Below are 18,931 nucleotides of genomic sequence, written 5' to 3'. Positions count from 1 at the left end.
CTAAATCCTGGATGCTTATGTTTGACCTGTGGTTTCACCTGTTTAGCCAGATGTGGCATAGTTAAGCACTGCAATAGATTGTAATATGTAATTTCCTTTGAAGATCTAGGGCTCGTTCAGTAGTGATCTTCCTGTCTGTAAAATGAAATAATACTTCTGCACTACATAGGGTATTGTAAGAAAAATCACATTGAGGGGTCGACGGGCAATTACTAGTGGCTAGTAATGCTGCACATGGTCTCCTAAAAGCTTAAGTGTAAAGTTTTTGCACATTAGTGTCATCAAGGCCTGCTGAGAATTTAGTAGTTTGGTCAGAATGCCTAATTGAGTGATTAATCAGGGTAGTATAGATTTTTTTGGGGTTTTTTTTGCTGTTGAAGTTTGAATTAAACCAAAGAATTAATGGCTTTCTGACTGGTATTGACAAATAGACCAGTTCTAAATTTTGCACATTTCTGTTTGGTTATTTATGAATTCAGATTTTGTTTCATGACTGCTGAGAACTTCACTTAAAATTCAGTCTTTGTTCAGTTAGTGCCGTTGCTTCTACTGAAACTGCTGTTTGAACATTTGGCTGCTGTTCTTCAATGGTGGTCATTCTGTGCAAGAGAGAACTAATTCTTTTATAAAGTTGAGATGTCTGTAAGTTTGCTCAGCTATGTGAAAGCATTAATATGCCAGAATTAATTTTTGTTGTGATCAGCTTGTAATAGAACTTCTGAATCCATTATTCTTCTAAAACCACATTGAACAATGCATGCTTTTCAGTGGTTTTTTTCTTTTTGGTTTCCCTTAAGCTCTTTAGTGCAATCAAAATTTTTTCCTAATTCTGAAGACAAAAACCCTGAGGATCCTCTGTCTGAAGTAAAAGATCCTTTACCTGAGAAGCTTAGAAATTCTGTGGTAAGTAGGCTTTTTAGTTTTGGTATTGTGTTTTTTTTTTTTTTTTAGTTTATTTAAAGCATTTGCTTTACGTTGGTTTGTATAGCATCAATCTGGGTCTTGCTTACGCTTGTCACCATGGTTTGCTTTGGATGTTTTCAGTTGTTTTGTTATTTGATTTCTTTGGAGGCAGATGTAACCTGTTCCATTTACTTAGGCTCATACTTTGAAATTTTAGTACCAATTCACTCTAAGTATTTATTGAAGTAATATTTAAACGTTATCCTTTTTCACACAGTGTAGCAATAAATAAAAGACTTAAGAAGCTTAGTATGTTTAATTTGTACAAAAGAAGGTTGAACATTCACTTAGCTTTGTGTAGGGCTTGGCTGTAGGGGAGGAACAGTGTAACTGAGTTTCTCGTAATACAGCAGGCACAGACATGATGAGGTGCAGCGTGTGGAAACTGCCAATAAATATTTAGAGCAGAGAAACTGCAGTTCTTTTAACACTGAACAGTAGAGACTGACAGGAACTGCAAGCTCCTCTTTAGCTCTCAAACTGGTTTTAGTCTCCAAGGGGACAGGGGAGCTGAGGATTTTGATTCTAGTCTTTTTTTCAGTGGTTTTTGAAATCAGGACTAATTGATTTAAAAAAAAAGTAAGTTGTAGCGCAAGAAGTTAAAACTTTGCAGCAGTAGTTGCTCTGTGTATTTGTCGATTTTGGAGTAGTTAATCCTTCAATGATTTTCTTGGCTGTAAATAGCAGAGTTGCCGTGGCCCTAAGTACACATTGCCCCCTTGTGGCCGACTCTGGCATTACTAGTTTTGTCATTTTTTTTCTCATTATCAACGATTGTTTTCAGTTTTTAAGAGGTAATGGAAAATTCAAACTCATTCCAAAGGATTCCAAAGCTATCCTTTACCCTTCTGAAAGGGAGGGGATAAAGGGTTAAAGCCTCATTGTTTTTCCTGGTTGATAGCTCTGCCAAGGCAGCACTCTTCCAGAGCTCTTAATTGCCCCATGATTTAAGCAATTCTTAGATCATAAAGGGGAATTTTGATTGTCCCTTCCATCTCTTTCATCATTGCTTTACGGGGGGGCAATCATTACACCCCCTCACGGTCCAGAAGGAGAGAGAGAATCTATTGGGTGTATTGATTTGTCCTTCCCTGCTATTGGTGTGCACCTAACTTAGTTAAACTCACGCTCTTAGCTGTAAGATTTGTCCTGTGAAATTTCTGATAACTTCAATGGAAGTAATTAACACTGGCATAATTTGAATATCTCTAATCGATTTCAGTGTTACTGTGTATGTATGTTAACGAGGTATTTAAAGGTTGGACTTGGTGATCTTCGAGGTCTTTTCCAACTTTAATGATTCTAAGAGGACAACTCAAGCTGATATTTTCTAAAATTGTTTTATTTTGACTCTGCAGAGTGAACGATTACAGTCTGACCTGATTGTGTGTATAGTCATTGGTGTACTCTATTTTGCAATTCACGTCAGTACAGTATTTACAGTTTTACAGGTAAGGTATTGCTTCATGTCTTCCATTTGCCTTCTGTATGCAAATACTTTGTGATATAAAGCTTATTTTGATAGTTCACTGAGTCTCCTGACTAGTTTTAGATGGTCTTTAAATATATAGTGTGATAAGTACATGACTGAAGTTCTTCACTTTTATGTGCTCAAAAAGTCATCTTCCCCTGTTCTTTCCTAGTTTCTGCTTATATTCTGGACTTTGTTTTAGCCTCTGACACAAAACACCCTCTTTTGTTTCATCTATCTCAGTTAAATAGGATCATTTTGGAATAAGGAAAAAAGAAACTTAAAAAAGAGTTTAAAAGGTTTGATTCCTAAAGTTTGAGGGGCTGAACCTTGACACATTAGTTGCATGCTAGCATGGCTGTTTGTAGACTATAGTATAGGGGAGTACCTCTTTACTGGAATGGTTATTTACAGGACTAACTAATGTCATATGTGACTCCTACTTGATGATGACATGGGACTAGATCCTGTTCTTGAATTTAAATTAAACATTTACCTAAAGAGTTGCAGTTACTGAGTTTCTTATTTTGGTATTCCTGTAATGGAAGCATTGATTAGGTTATGAACAGCTTTATGTCAGGCAAATGAAAATTTCTTTTATGTATTTTAGAATGATTTTATACTCCTCCTGCTGCCTAAAGTTAAAGTAAAAAACTAATTTTAAAAAGCATATGTATTTAGGTAGCTGCATGTTTTCAGGTCAAGTGCCCTATTTAAGCAGGTGTACTAGTGTTTTCTAAGGAACATCTCTTCTATTGTATGGTTGAATTTCAGTACTCCTCTGGAATGTTGCATTCCCCCATGTTTGAGAAAATTGGCTGCATGTTTTTCACCAGTTGTATAGTTCAATAAACTTAGGCTTCACCGAATTCAGAAAGAGGTTATGACAAGATAATGCAATCCCAATTTTTCTATTACTTATCTAGAAATTTTGAGGAAGTTTTAATGTTTGGAAAGCATTACTGTGAAATCCAACCTTCATACCTTGTTAATATTGCAGTATATTGTGACTTCTGTGGAAGGGTTTCGTCTTGTGGGAGGCTTCTTACTTTCTCAAGAGAATATGAAATTAATGATTTGTTTTTGCTTATGCTTGTACCTCCTTTTATCCAGCAGACGGAAATGTAAATTGGGTTCAGCCTTTAGAGAATAATACCTTTTTAAAATGAAATGCATATGGGTCAGAAGCAATGGACTATGAAAGAAGATTGGTGTACTATTTTTACTTTAAAATACATTTCAACTCAGTGAAAATTTGCTAGATACAGAGAGGCTTTTTTCTTGCAGGTTTTCTTGGTTTATCTTAAAGTTAGTAGTACAGTCTTCCATGAGGAAATAATTTCCCGACTTAGTATTACAGGAGCACTTGCCTAGATGCTGGAAAAAGTATTACGTTGTTAGTGTATTATTTTGTTTATAAAAAACAAACCTTAATTTCTTCAATTCTTTTTTTTTTTAGCCTATTTTAAGTTATGTTCTTTATGCATTGGTGGGTACGGTAGGCTTTGTGACCCATTATGTTCTGCCTCAACTCCGAAAGCAACTTCCTTGGCATTGCTTTTCTCACCCGCTGCTGAAAACCAAGGAATACCATCAGTTTGAAGTCCGAAGTAAGTATCATTCATAACACTTTACTGAACTTGCTGTAGTTGCTGACCTTTTAATAAACTTAATTTCTTCTCTTTATTATTACTCTTACCACCAGAGTTTTTAATTATATCTAAGCTATAAATGTCTTACTTTCTCAGTTCCTCCTGGTTTCATTCCATGACGTTTTACGTATCTCTTAGCTGATGATGGTAATACATGTGCTAACGTTATCCCAGAGCAGTTCCACTAAAACAAAGTCTTCAGAATCTTAAGTGGCCAAGTTTGTGTTAATTATTGCTTCAAGAATTTTTCATAAAGATTGACTGTGTTTCATTAGGTATTTCCTCAGAAGAAGAGAATTATCAGAACTGATTCACAAACTTTCAACCTTTGTAGCAGCAATGCAGTGTGGTCTTTTCATTGATGTCTAAATTGTGGGATTTTTTTCCAGTGACTGGATGTAAAGATAAATATGAATAGCAATTGTAGTATGATGTCGAACTTTATTTGGAAGAAGTGAAAAGGGCTATTGTATGCCTTAAACTTTTAATCTATAAAACTGGAGAAGCTATAGTTGGTGCCCTTTTGCTGATACGTGGCTTAAGTATTTCCAGATGTGGTAGTGTTTTCAGGAAAAATGGAAGTCATAGCCAGTAATGTGAAATATGAATTTATAACATCTTCCAGTTTGGTCCCTGTAACTTAAAGAGTTCATGCCATGTCACTGACTAATAGTCCTTATGGCTTCTGTTGTAGAAAAGGAGCTTCAGTTCTTGCTGGGGTTCTTGTAGACACGTGCAGTCGTTCACAGCACAGAAAAAGCAGAGGACCTTTTTCTAGCCTCTTTTCAAGTATGCCTTAACCCTTTATGTATGCATCAATATATGCATCAATGTTTAACATAACTTTTGACATAGGTTCTTCTAGACTGTATTGTAGAATACATTTTCTTATTTTAATTTGCATTAACTTGAAACGTACTTTGCAATTCTTGAAGTTTAAAAGAAGTTCTCAAGTCACAGACATTTGTGTTGTCAGATTATGTAGGCTCTTCTGTATTGTAGAGTTGTAAACCAAAAGTCTTTCGGATTGAATATGGTTGGAAAACCATCCTTTTACATGAGATAAAGTACATAATGTCAAACAGCTTCATCAGTAGCAATGCTGAAATCATTGAAGAGGTGGCAACCCAGTTTGTTTCCTTCCATGTGCAGTAAGCAAGTAGCTTGTGAACTGTTCTATTGTTGTATGAACAGTGCAAAAACTCTTCTCTTTTTTTTTTTTTGGTTAAATAAAACTGTGAAAATCAGGTGTGAGAATACAGTTAATGTTTGGCTCCACAAACTTTGGATCAAGAATATTCATTCTGTTAGAATTTGATTTGACAGTGCTATCTGATTTTTTCTTTTTAATGTATCTTGATAGATGCCGCGCATGTTATGTGGTTTGAGAAACTTCACATTTGGCTCCTTTTTGTAGAGAAGAATGTTATCTATCCACTGATAGTCCTCAATGAGCTTAGTAGCAGCGCTAAGAATATTGCTAGTCCAAAGAAACTGGATACTGAGTAAGTAGAAAAGGAGATCAAGTACTCTCGAGTATGTCTGCTGTGGTGGAAAATTAAATAGTGAGTTCTGGTCTCAATGGGAAGACAGTTAATGCTATTGTCTTCAGACTAATGCAAGGAATAAATAAAGCTTTTCTTTATGTAAAAGCCCTTATAAAGCCAAGTCACCTTGCTGACTTAAACTGAACGGAGTATTACAGTATTAAATTAAAAATGCCCACAAAGATAAATCATTCAATTCATAGTACATACTGTAAAGATTGCAGGTTGTAGAGTTACCTAATAGTGTGATAACAGAGTTTCTGTGTTTATCTTCAGAGTCTATAATATGATTATCCAGACTCAGGCTCAAGACAGTGGTGATTTGTTCTGGTATTTTATCAGGTGTAAATTTCAGACTCGTTCCCCAAGTTGGTGTGCCAGCTTGCAGCCCCTCTACAGCTTTCATCTCTCATCAAGGAATTCCCCAGGCCTTCTAGCCCCTAAGTATAATCCATATCCGGATGGAATTGCACACCGCTTCTTAAATTGAGCCTTTGTTATAATCCCTTGAGCACTGTATCTGACTGTTTCAGCAAATGAGAGGTCAATAATAGGCCCTGCAATTTTTAGTCTTCAAGAAACAGTAACCAGGTGGCTTTTTTGTATTTGAAGTTCTATTGAGTTAGAACAAAAGAGAATGTAAATCTCAAAACAAAACGGAATATGGATTGGGGGAAAGTGGAGGGCTGAGTATTACATTTTTTTGGGAGGGGATGGGGGTTGGCTTTTTTAATTTTAATCCCTATATCTAATAAGTTCTTACCTTGGAATCAATATCGCTGTCACTACAAGACCTTTGGGAGGAATCTTGCCATTATATTACTCTAAATTTTTATAACCCTTTGATCTGTCAGTTACTATCTCAAAAAAGAATGAAATTGCAGTTCCCCCAATGAAAACTAGAGCAGTAGTTTTTACTACTAGTAGTAGAGTCATGCAGGAAATTATAACCCAGTGTTCATTAACGATCTCTTGATGATTAATGTAGCATTTTTACATTTCAGTATTCATAATCTAAATTAAAGACCAAGTTTCTCTTCAGAATACAAGGATATTTCATCTCTTAATTTTTTTTTTACTAGTGGTACTCTTACAAATAATGCTCATCCTTGGAACATTGATGGACTTGAGAATACTGATAAAAAGACTTAATAACCTCTTTAAAAAAACCCAAATCCAAAGTTGTCTTTTAAAAAAACCAATAAACCAACAACCCCCCAGTTCCAAAAGCAAACTGGAGTTTGAAGAGATTGGCATTTCATGACAGCAACAACTTATGTAGTTTTTAAACCCCTTTTGGACAGCAGATAGTAACTGTTTTGTGTGAATTTCTTACACAGGTTGGGTGCTTTAATGATCACAATAGCTGGCTTGAAGTTACTGCGTTCATCATTCAGTAGCCCAACGTGCCAGTATGTCACTGTTATTTTCACAGTGCTCTTCTTTACTTTTGATTACAAAAGTTTTACTGAGACCATGCTGCTAGATCTCTTCTTCATGTCCATACTCTTCAGCAAGGTAACTTCAACTCTATTCCTAGGTGTTTCAGGTTATCCAAAAAGGAAAACTGATAGTCCTAGCTGATAGGTAATCTTGCAGATCCTCAATCTTACTCGTACTGTAATTAATATGCTGTAAGGCAGCTAAGACTTCTCCTTGCCAAAGCATTTTTGTTTGCTTGAGAAACAATATGTAACTTTCTAAACATCTCCTGAGTTTCTGTTAGTAGAACAATGAAGCATATTATGTTACTTGCTTTTGTAATTACATCCCTTTCCTAAGTCTGAAGGCTTCTGGTAGAACCAGTAAGAACTCTAGGTTGAACAGTAAATTCCTCAGGATGTTTGTGTACTGCAAAGCATATTGATTCTTGGCTAAATTGCTGAATTAGTTTTCTCTTTTTTCTTTTTTTTTTTTTTCCTGTAGCTTTGGGAACTCTTTTATAAATTGAGATTTGTATATACCTACATTGCTCCATGGCAGATCACCTGGGGATCTGCCTTCCATGCTTTTGCCCAGCCCTTTGCTGTACCACGTATCCTTTGAAAATGCAGGCTTTCTCCTGAAGTTGTGTATTTATAACTTCTGAATAATGTGTTATAATGGATTATGTATTATTGGGTAAATCTACTGAAGGAACAGGCTTGTCTAGTGAGTATTTATGAAAAAACTGTGCACACTTGTTACAATGCTATGAATGATACAGTAGCAGATAAAGTAGGAATAGAATGCTGGCATGAAAGAATGCTGGCATGAAAGAAACATGGAGCAGAATCCATTCTGAAAATGACACAGCTTTTCTTCTCACAGTCATTCCCTTTTATGAGAGTCACTAACTATGGTTTTAGTTCTTGACTTTTGCATTTTAAACTTCTGTAGACCTGTCGGAATGGACTGTTCAGTTAGTATTCTTGATAGAATTTTTGAATGACTACCATGTCTAGTGCCAAATTCTCATTTATTTCAGTTTTTAAAAACAAAAATAATCTAATTGGTGGAGATACTGCAAAGGCACTTTACTGCATAGAAATTTGTAGAGATCTTGTTTTCGTCTTAATTGGTGTTGCTGTCTATATCAGATAATATTCCAGGAGCTTAAAAAACCCCCATAGTTGTTGCTTTGCTTTCCTTAATTCTCTTATCCTACAGATTCTGCCATGTTGTTTGTCCAAGCAGCTGTGTCAGCTTTCTTCTCTACTCCACTGAATCCTTTTCTGGGAAGTGCAATATTCATCACTTCATATGCCAGGCCTGTCAAATTCTGGGAAAGAGATTACAAGTAGGTGAAATCAGATCTTTAAAGTTTGTGACATTTGTTTTTAATCATGTAAATATGTCTAAATGTGTTGGGTTTGTGGCTTTGTTGGCTATTCTGCTATGTTTTTCCTCAGACAACACTAGTGTATAGTACTGAAAGTTTTCAATTAACTTATTTCTGAAATACTGTAGTAGCTGTTTTTTACACTAGGAATGTTTCAAGCTTCACTGCTTGAAATAATTTCTACTTAGAGGTATGCTATCCTGGTGATTTTTAAGCATAAAAACTATGTTATTGTGAAATGCAGTTTTAGTCAGATAGTGGATTTATGTATAAAAAGGTTTGGAGGAGCAGTTCATAAGTGTATTTTACCTGCGTTCATTATTGCTTAGGTTACAGCAAAACTGGCTTAACTCAATATAAGAATCTTTTAAAGTAAATGTTTTTTTGATCAAGGTGGGATCAGTAGTAGAAGAATCTTCATTTCAGGTTATACCTCCTTTTGTTTTATTTCTCTGAAGTTCACTATTGTTGATAGAGTAGCAGCATAGGGCAAGATGAGTGGATATTTCTGGTAGTTATTATTTCCCTTCTAACATTAGAACAGTTTAATGTTCCAAATCTTAGATTAAAGAGTTACGGTTGTAACTTCAGACAATGAAATAACTGTCTGAAAATTGCTCTTTCAGTAAAGTCTACTGGAATGTTATCTGCGCTAATTTAATTGTTTTAAAGTTTATTTCTCACATCTAAGGCTTTATATCTATCTAAGAAAATATATGCACTTAAATCTAAAGATTATTCTATGGCTATCTGCTGTGGACAAAATTTATTAAGTACTATAATGCTATCACAAACAGAAAATACTTTTATATATGAGAAGAGCAAAAAATTTGCATATGAAATTATTTTAAAATAACTTTTTGAAACTATTTCAGTGGGAATATTCTTTAACAGTTTTTATATTAGTAGTTTCTTTAGATTTTCTTACAGTAATATATTTTGTATTAATTATGCTTTATTTTATTCTTTTCAGCACGAAGCGTGTGGATCATTCAAATACTAGACTGGCTTCGCAGCTTGATCGGAATCCAGGTAGCTTTCCTAGTCTGATTTTGGTGGTTGATTTGGAGTTTTTTTGGGGTTGGTTTTTCAGGGGGGGTTTTTTGGGAAGTGGGGGTGGGTTGGTGGGTTTCTTTTTTTTTTCTTGAGGGGTAGGTTTTCTTATAGTGGCATTTTCTTCAAATATAAATGGTTTCTATGGGATCTTTATAGGATTCATGTTCAGTTTGCCCTCTGATCTTCTCCAACCCTGCCCAAACTTTCTGTTGGTCTATCTTCTGTTACTTTCTCTTCCATCATCTCTCTTGCTTTATTCTTTATACTCCCCCATGAGTTTTTTAATTTTACCCTTACCTTTGTGTTCCTGCTTTACTTTTTTTATTTCTAATTGTAGTATGTGTTAAGCTGTTTTACTTTCTATTCTTGAGTAATTAAAAAAGCACCAAGTGTTATTTGAGGGTGTCTCAATGTCATGATGATGAGACCAGTACAAACAGTTATTACTGAGATACTTCTGTGCTCATTTGCTTTTGCACTTTATTATCTTGAATGGGTTGATGGGAAATGCATGAGTGGAACTGAACTATTAACTTGGAAAATGGAGGAGTGACTAAGAAAAAATTTGGTTCAAAGTACAAATGTCACTTGGCATTCATTTGGAGTACTTTTCCCTTAAAAAAGGGGGAAGTGGGAGTGGAGTATGACCTTTAAACAACATTGCTGTTCAAAAAATGCAGGGTTCAGTGTGAAGTGATAATTGGCATTCAAGCTTGATGTTCTTCTACAGATTCAGATAACCCAAATTGAATCTTCCTGCAGGTTCAGATGATAACAACCTGAATTCTATCTTCTATGAACATTTAACCCGTTCCCTTCAGCACAGCTTATGTGGAGACTTGTTGTTGGGTCGCTGGGGAAACTATAGTACTGGGGACTGCTTCATCCTAGCCTCTGACTACCTCAATGCACTAGTACACCTTATAGAGATAGGAAATGGCTTGGTCACCTTCCAGCTGAGGGGGCTTGAATTCAGAGGTGAGTGTCTTAAACTTCCTTAACTGTCTGTACTAAAAAGTTGTCTTCTACTTTAGAAACAAAAGTAATTTTCAGTTCCATCCTGTAAATTAATTTCTTTGAAAATGGGCTGCAGGGCCTCTTTATGCTCCTATCACTTGATGCAAAGTCTGTCTTTCCATTTTAGTACAACATGCCTGCCATAGTTACTTCTCAGAGAAACTCAAGTCAAATGTGATCCTAGAGTGCAAATTAAGCTATCCAAATCTTTTGTGTTCATTGGCAGATAGTTCACTTAGTGTTAAAAAATGTAATTGGAAGTGGGTTGAATTTTAAACTCTTAAACACAAGTTCACATTAAAGCAATCATACAAAGCTTTCAATGCTTTGTTCTTTTCTCTCTTTTCTCTCGTAAGGAACTTACTGTCAGCAACGAGAAGTAGAGGCCATCACTGAAGGTGTAGAGGAAGATGAAGGTTTTTGTTGCTGTGAACCAGGCCACCTTCCTCACATGCTTTCCTTTAATGCTGCCTTTGGGCAGCGTTGGCTGGCTTGGGAAGTGCTTGTGACAAAGTATGTTCTGGAGGGTTACAGCATCACTGACAACAGTGCAGCTTCCATGCTTCAAGTCTTCGATCTCCGGAAAATTCTCACTACTTACTATGTGAAGGTATGATTCAGATCAGTACGACCCTCGGGGGAAGATAGGCTGGATTACACCTGGAAACTGCTTAATGTCTTGAACTTCTAATGTCTGTCATATGAGGATCGTAGAATGTGATGATAATTAGAGATATATGAACACCTTCTTTAAAGGAGGACAGGGTTTGTTGTACTGAGTAGGACAACGACCCTGTAGTCTAGATCAGAGAGAGGATAATTGCTGAAGCTGGAATAGAAACTTGAAAACTATAACCCAAATATAATAGCTGTGTTGTAAATGAAAAGTTAAATAGTCTGTTTCTCTTAGAGAAAGCCAGGCTCTTCGGTCCTTATAAGCTGTCCAAACCCATCTTTGAGTCCTAAAAAAGGAAGAAAGTCCTGGTCTGCAGTTTTAAGCGGACTCTAGACCTCAGATCCCTTCAGATAATCAGTGTACTAATTGAGATCTTTCATAAGCTACTCTCTTTCAGAGAGCTGAAAATTTTCAGGTTAAAATATTTCCAAGATACTTATTCTCATACACACACAAGTTGTTGTGTTCCCCAGCACAAGGGTCTTAAAATGTTTTGTTTTAGCACTATTTTGAGTTCTTTAGAAATTTAATATCTAATCCTTCATGTTAACTAGATAAAAATTTCTGTGTCTTCTGCAAAAATTATAGTGACAGTCCTGTCCCATCCTCTTTTCCTTTCCTTATTTCATCAGTGTAGGCTTCAGAAATCTTGACAATCTTTGAAAAATACTCCTATATACCACCTGTATTTTCTGTGCAAATATGTTGCACCTGTGAGCTAAATAAATACTACTGTGTGTCAGTTTTGTTCGTTGCCAGGAAAATAATGCAAATAATTTGAAACAATCAAGATTACTGACTGGGCTTTTTAATTGCAATGACTCATATTCTTAACTACTACTGTTTCAGGGAATCATCTATTATGTCACGACATCCCCCAAGCTAGAGGAATGGTTAGCTAACGAGACAATGCAGGAAGGTCTGCGGTTGTGCACAGACCGCAATTATGTTGATGTAGACCCAACATTTAACCCCAATATTGATGAGGATTATGACCATCGTCTGGCAGGGATCTCAAGAGAGAGCTTCTGTATGATATATTTGAACTGGATAGAATATTGCTGCTCTCGAAGAGAAAAGGTAAGTATGGACATGTGAGGAAAACCATTCACTATTCTAGGATGGTCTCATTTTTTCTCATTGGCTTGACTTATTGCCTGGTTCAATGCTGATTTTTAAAATAAATATGTATAATCCAAGTATTTTCATTGAAATGGTTTTGGTCTTCTGCTTTTGAGAATTTAATAAATTCTGTAAGTAACTTATGGTGTAACCAGTTAATGAATTTTGTTTGCCAGCTCAGGTGAATCGGTTGAATCTTAGGCATTTATCTGCATACAAAACAGTATGCTTACAGAACTGATGTTTTGTGCTTAGAAGTCAGTGTTCACAAATCAAGCCTAACTTAAACAAAAAAGTGCCAAAGCAAAACAAAACCCCATAAAACCCCAAATACCTGTTGCCAGTTTATAAGACTGACTGCTTTTTTCTCATTGATCATACTGTACTGTTTTCCTTTGGACCGCTGGAGTTGTTGGCTTGTGAAAATTATCATCCTGTATTCAACCTTTTCTTCTCTCCAAAATCTTTCCACCTTTTGAACAGAAGTATGGTTGTAGAGGAATGCCTTGACTTCTTACTGTTTACAAAATGACTGTGTGTGGTTTAGTCTAATTAGTGTTGCCTTTGAGAATAAGCAGAAATTAATTGAGATTAAAGGGACAGGAATACAATTGGAATTTAGGTGTTTAACGAAGGATCCAAGACTTAAGAGTTCAGTTTTGCTTTGGAGGTAAAAGATCAGTAAGAAGCCCATTTTCATGGGTGTAAGACTTAGTATCCTGTGGTCAAATGACAAACAACCAGCCAAAGGAAATTGTTTTCCTTCAAGTCATGAAAGATTTTGTGTATGTATTGAAAATGAGATTTAATCATTTAATTGAATGATGTCATTTTCTAGGGCATTATATACCCTGTACAGCTACTACTGGCTTTGAACTGAGGGCAAGTTTTTCCAGACTAAAACTGTAGTCCAGGGAATTTTTTGGTTAAATCAGGATTAAATACTCCCAGTCAGTTAGAATCCACTGTATTCACTAAAAATATTTTTGTCTAAACCCCATAATCTTGCTAATCAGCAGTTTGCTTACAAGGTAACACAGTATTCATGAGGAATGTACCATACATCTGTTCAGCTTACAGTTTGTCTTCTTTCAAATAATAGTGTATGTGTGTTTGCAAAACTCTTGCTCAGAGTTGCAAACAGAATTGGTTTTTTAAGAGTAACTGGTGCAGTGGGTACCTGTGCACACTTGAGTTTGTGAACCATTACACGTTTGGGTCTTTTACTCCTTCTGGCAGAATTGTCTTTTTCAGTGGTGATTTCCTTACTCCATTCACCTGACTTACTATTTTCTCTTTTGTTATTATAAGCCACTGGATTCAAGTAAAGACTCACCCCTAGTGACATTGTGTTATGGACTGTGTGTTCTGGGGCGGAGAGCATTGGGAACAGCTTCACATCATATGTCTAGGTAATAAAATACTGTTGTTGTAAGCTTCCCATCCTCAAAATCCCTCTGAGTTCCTAGATTAGGTGTTAGGATGAGTACCTTTTCATAAAAGAAATGGATAATTAATGTTGTCTTCCCTTAAACTGGACAGATTTGCTTTGTAACTTGTCTTCATTACAACAGCCAATGAAACATAACCAAAGAAAAGCAAACGAGGGGAGAACTTGAATCTGAGCATCTTGTCTTATTGAACTAATGCAAGATGAGAATTCTGGTATGGGTAAGGACCAGTTATAACTGATGGGGGGAAAAAAAGCCAAGAACGGATTAAGTTCTAAAAGTAAGCTCCATTTCCTGCACCAAGTAGGTGCCCTATATGGAAGTAAGGGGAAGAAGAGGGAAGTTTCTTAAAATGGAGAACTCATATCTTGGTGGATGTTAGATCAGACAGTTTAGCTGGCTCTGTGGCAAGCAGTTGTGTTTTGTACAAATCTCCTTCACCTCAAGTCTGTTGTGATATGGCAACCTCTTTCTTGCAGACTGACAGTTTCAGCTCTAGAAATCCAATGTAAAATATAGTTAAATGTTTCAGGAAATCACAAGGTGGTGGTTTAAAAAGAAAATAAAAAGCATAATTGGATGCAGATGCTGTTGGTCAGCTGGGTGCTGACTGTTCTACTTCACTTTTAGGGCAACTGTTGACTAATTCTTTTAAGTACCCACCAATTGCCTCCTGAAAGTCTTGCAAATATGCAGTTGCAAGAGTGATCAGTGCATATTTGATTTTTTACTCTTTAGTTAGTAATTGAAAACAATGCCTTTAAACATGAAAAGTTGACAAGGTTTTTACTTTTGTACTGAAGCATGCACAACTGAAGTTACATATCCTCCAATATGTTATATACCTTGAAAAGTTTTCTCTTTTAAAATCTTCAATGTGAAGTCAGGCAATCCTTATGGTGTTCCTGTTTATTTTAGTCCATGTAAACAGTCTGTTGCGTATGGCTGTATGCATATGACGTTCATGACCTGTTCAGAGCATGTAGACATCTGATGTCCAGGTTTTGCTTACATGCACATCTTTACTCATTGTGTTCTCTTCTCCCTGTCTTATTCTGTAGCTTATCTTTATGGAGAGGAATTGTGTGCCCTTCTGTACAGCTCAATATTTTCTGTTCTTTTCAGTGATGATAACTGTGGATATGTTTGTATTTCTGTTAATATCTGGGCTGTTTTCTTCATTATTTTTTCCCCTCAACAGTAATCTGGAATCCTTCTTGTATGGCCTGCATGCCCTGTTTAAGGGTGACTTCCGTATATCTTCGATTAGAGATGAATGGATCTTTGCTGACATGGAATTGCTGAGGAAAGTAGTGGTTCCTGGAATTCGGATGTCACTTAAGTTACATCAGGTAAGAGATTACACAGAAAGATGTGTCCAGTTCTTTTTATTTCTGTGCATTTGTTCTTTTAAAAATAAGTGGCTGGGAGAAAGAAAAAGAGGATGATAATAAAAGGCATGTGATAGAGATTGACAGCTGAAAACGAGGGAATATCATGTGTTGTCCTTTGATTTATTATAGCTCTTGTGGAAGTTGATACAGAGGAAAAGGGAATGCTATTTATGCTCAGAGCTTGAAAATTACATTAAATGTAGATCAGAGAACATGTCAAGCCTTGTTTTGTACCTATCTAGAGGTATTTCCCTTATGAACAACTTCTCTGATATTTTCCCTCTCTCTTCCCTCTCTACGCATGTGTAATTGGCTTAAAAGGTTATCGTGTATTCCAAGCTGCACAGCCCTCTCCTCCAATGGGAGTTGTTTTTCTTGTTCTTTTTGCTTTGAAGTGTTGTAATCACAGATTTCAGGTGAGAATAAGAAGGCTGCTTTGCAGTAAGCTGAAATTAGAGTTGGTCTTTATAGTGAAGTGAGGGTGAAGATGAACAATCTCAAATTTTGTCCAGCGAATGTGCACAGCAAGTACAGGAAAGCATGTACTTAGTGATAAGCACTCTGTAAGGAAGGAAGAGTATTGGTACTCTAGAAAAACAGATTGCTTGAAAATCATAGGCAAATCAAAGGCAAATCTCAATTGCACTTTTAAAATTATTATTAAAAGTTCTTTTTTTGCCTTCATCGCAGACTTTAGAAGTCCCCCAAAGCTAGCAGCGATTGAATCAACTCTTTCATGTAACATAACCTCTGAATTTAGCAGAATGTGTATGTTAGGAGTACAGGTAGCAAAGCATAATAATTACAAAATCATTACTGAAACCAGCAGAAGTACCACTTCAACAGCTCTGGAGTGTTCTCAGAGGGTTACTGTGCAGATTGGGCTTGAATTAAGTCAGGGAATGAAAAGTGAGAAAAATGAAGATCACTCTAACAATTAAAAAAAATTGTTTTTTTTCTGAACATTATTGTATTAATCTGTGAAAGGTTTTTATTCACTTGCAGTGCAGTAGCATATCCAGGCTTCAGCTGGTGTTGGAAATTTGGCTATTAACCACAATCCTTTTTTAACCAGAAAGTAATGTGACCTAATACTGAATTGAACTTGTAGATTTTGTGTTTCTATTTGACTGGTAGTAATGTAAGTTGTCTTGATAGTACCTGATGCTGAAATAGTTTGTCATCAAGTATCCATGTAAACTTTTTAATAGTAAATATTGTTTTCTTCCTGTTGCTCTCTTCATATAATGCAGTCTCGGTGAATAATCAGTGCTTTACTTCAGTGTGTTTTACAGTTGGAGGCTTATGAATAAGAAAACAAGCTAAAATTAAAATGCTTCTGTAAGCAATATAAATAAATACAAATCTAGTGTATAATTCACCTAGAAATTTACTTGAATCAGTGATAGGCAGGTGCTTCTGATCATTTTGGTTTTAAGTTAAAAAAAGAAGTAAACAAGCGAACAGAACCAATCTGTTGGAAAAGAGGATATCTTAAATGTTCTAAAGTAGGTATTCAGTATTTTTGATGACTAACTTGTGTAATGCACTGATCATTTCAGGAGTTGGAAATGTTTGGGGTTTATATGTAGCTACATCTGAAACGCTAATCATATCTTATTGAACATGTATTCTTGGAAACAGGATCACTTCACTTCTCCAGATGAATATGATGATCCTTCTGTCCTTTATGAAGCTATAACAACCCACGAAGAAAATCTAGTTATAGCACATGAAGGAGACCCTGCTTGGCGGAGTGCAGTTCTTTCCAATTCTCCGTCCCTTCTTGCTCTGCGTCACGTGATGGATGATGGCACCAATGAATATAAAATCATTATGCTAAATAAGCGGTATCTCAGTTTCAGGGTCATTAAGGTAAGCTTTGTGTACGTTTCACAGTGGGACAGTATGTTGTAGTGTGTTTTAATAACTGTACCAAACTGCTACTTGAACTGAAATCTTTATTGTTTTGTTATTGCTAAGGCTGCTTCTTCTCATGCAGTGCAAGTACTGTATCAGGAAATCAGTTCCTTCTGACTTAAAAATATCTTATTTCTCATCCCATTCTTAATTTGCTTTACTGTCATTGTTGCAGCCTGTGTCCCAAAGTTCAGCCTGTTAAAGAAGTGCGTATGCATGCTTGCTGTTCTGCAGGGCAATATTGCATATGCTCATGAAGGCTCTCATTGCTTTACTTTCTGACACAGCCTCTCTCTACTTGGCTTTTGCAGGTGAATAAGGAGTGTGTGCGTGGCCTGTGGGCAGGACAACAGCAGGAGCTTGTCTTCCTGCGTAATCGTAATCCAGAGAGAGGAAGTATCCAAAACGCTAAACAAGCTCTGAGGAACATGATTAACTCCTCCTGTGACCAGCCAATTGGATACCCAATCTATGTCTCGCCTCTGACTACTTCTTATTCAGATAGTCATGAACAGCTAAAGGACATTCTTGGGGGAGCCATCAGCTTAGGAAACATCAGAAACTTCGTAGTGTCTACATGGCACAGGTGAGCTGAGGAAACGAGTTCTCATTAGTATGTGTTCATGCTCTCATATTCTAACTAGTTCTGTACAACAGGCCCAACACAGCATAATTTATAAGAGTCAGTCCCATAAAAATAAACACACCTTGAGTTTTATTTTGGGCACATCAGTAGCATGTGGCAACTGCTTTTGTACAGGATTAATCTTCAATGCTGAGACCACAAACTATGTAAATAGAGCTCAGAGGAAAGAAGACAAAGTCTAGATGCAAGAATCATAACTTCAGTTCTAACATTAGTTCTGATAATGAGAGACAATGCAACTTCTATACTGTTTTTTTCAGTACCATTGCTTTTGCAGTCTAAAATACTATCTTTATAGAATCAAGACTATTTGGTAGGGTTCCTGTCTGGCACATATTTAACATGAAAGTGCCAATATTAATGTTGTTAGGGTATGCTCATGCATAGTAACACAAGCTTTAGCTGTTCAAAATCTCGTGAGTACCTACAAATAACCCTGAATGTCAGAGCCAGAACAAATAACTGGAATGGTAATAATATAATCATTTCCCCACATGACCCCTGAGTAATTCAGTACCAACTGTTGCCATTCTGTGTTTTATGGGCCATAGAACTTTCACTGCATTTCTGGCCACTGTGACTGTGGCTCCAAAAACAACAGTGGCAGCTAGGTGTGGCATTCAGAAATGTGCATCCCAGTTCTTACCACTCCCAGGAGCTAGTGCCATAGTCTGTACAGTCCTGTAGCTGTTCTGATAGTCATATTTAACTTACACATCTATGGCACATCAAAACAGAACATGCTGCTTCACCTCAGAGTATGCCACATTCACCGTAGAGGTTTTTGTCTCCTGTGACCACCAGCTTGTCAGACTCAATAGAACAACAGGTGAAACTATGACACAGCAAGTATTTGGATCCAAGGTGTGTATATAGCTTCAGGATTCTGGATCCTGGGGCAAACAAAATTGGAAAGGACTGATCAGTGTGTTTGAGTGCAACAGAAAAAAAAAGAAAACTGAAAAGTAGGAATTGAAAGGGAGGAGGAAATGTGCTGTGTTTTTTGTGTCCATCTGAAGTTTTTTAGTGTAAACAATGTTAAACTGTGCAGTTATGTATACTGGGAAATGTTGGCTAACCTACTGTCTGAATGTTCAAAATGTGCTTCAAACAGTTGTGAGTGCATTTATGAAGGTAACGGAAAGCAAATACATTTTAAAAAAATCCAGCAAACATTCTTTTCCTGCTATTCTGA

General features: G+C 36.4%; 1 protein-coding gene across 8 annotated transcripts in view; it reads left to right on the top strand.

The window, feature by feature from the left end:
- The window catches only part of PCNX1 (pecanex 1), an 89,417-nt gene that overhangs the window by 58,313 nt on the left and 12,173 nt on the right, over window positions 1-18,931 (top strand). For all 8 annotated transcript variants that reach the window (XM_064658258.1, XM_064658262.1, XM_064658259.1 and 5 more), the window contains 15 exons: window positions 798-903; window positions 2,322-2,414; window positions 3,894-4,044; window positions 5,450-5,591; window positions 6,974-7,151; window positions 7,560-7,668; window positions 8,283-8,412; window positions 9,428-9,486; window positions 10,273-10,488; window positions 10,884-11,137; window positions 12,053-12,283; window positions 13,637-13,737; window positions 14,978-15,128; window positions 16,815-17,045; window positions 17,402-17,676. In XM_064658258.1, the coding sequence (XP_064514328.1) occupies window positions 798-903; window positions 2,322-2,414; window positions 3,894-4,044; window positions 5,450-5,591; window positions 6,974-7,151; window positions 7,560-7,668; window positions 8,283-8,412; window positions 9,428-9,486; window positions 10,273-10,488; window positions 10,884-11,137; window positions 12,053-12,283; window positions 13,637-13,737; window positions 14,978-15,128; window positions 16,815-17,045; window positions 17,402-17,676 (2,427 nt within the window). The remainder of the gene's footprint in view (window positions 1-797; window positions 904-2,321; window positions 2,415-3,893; window positions 4,045-5,449; window positions 5,592-6,973; window positions 7,152-7,559; window positions 7,669-8,282; window positions 8,413-9,427; window positions 9,487-10,272; window positions 10,489-10,883; window positions 11,138-12,052; window positions 12,284-13,636; window positions 13,738-14,977; window positions 15,129-16,814; window positions 17,046-17,401; window positions 17,677-18,931) is intronic.

This window comes from Pseudopipra pipra, chromosome 6, assembly GCF_036250125.1.
Source record: "Pseudopipra pipra isolate bDixPip1 chromosome 6, bDixPip1.hap1, whole genome shotgun sequence".
Taxonomy (NCBI): domain Eukaryota; kingdom Metazoa; phylum Chordata; class Aves; order Passeriformes; family Pipridae; genus Pseudopipra; species Pseudopipra pipra.
This window is presented reverse-complemented; position numbering and strand designations above follow the sequence as displayed.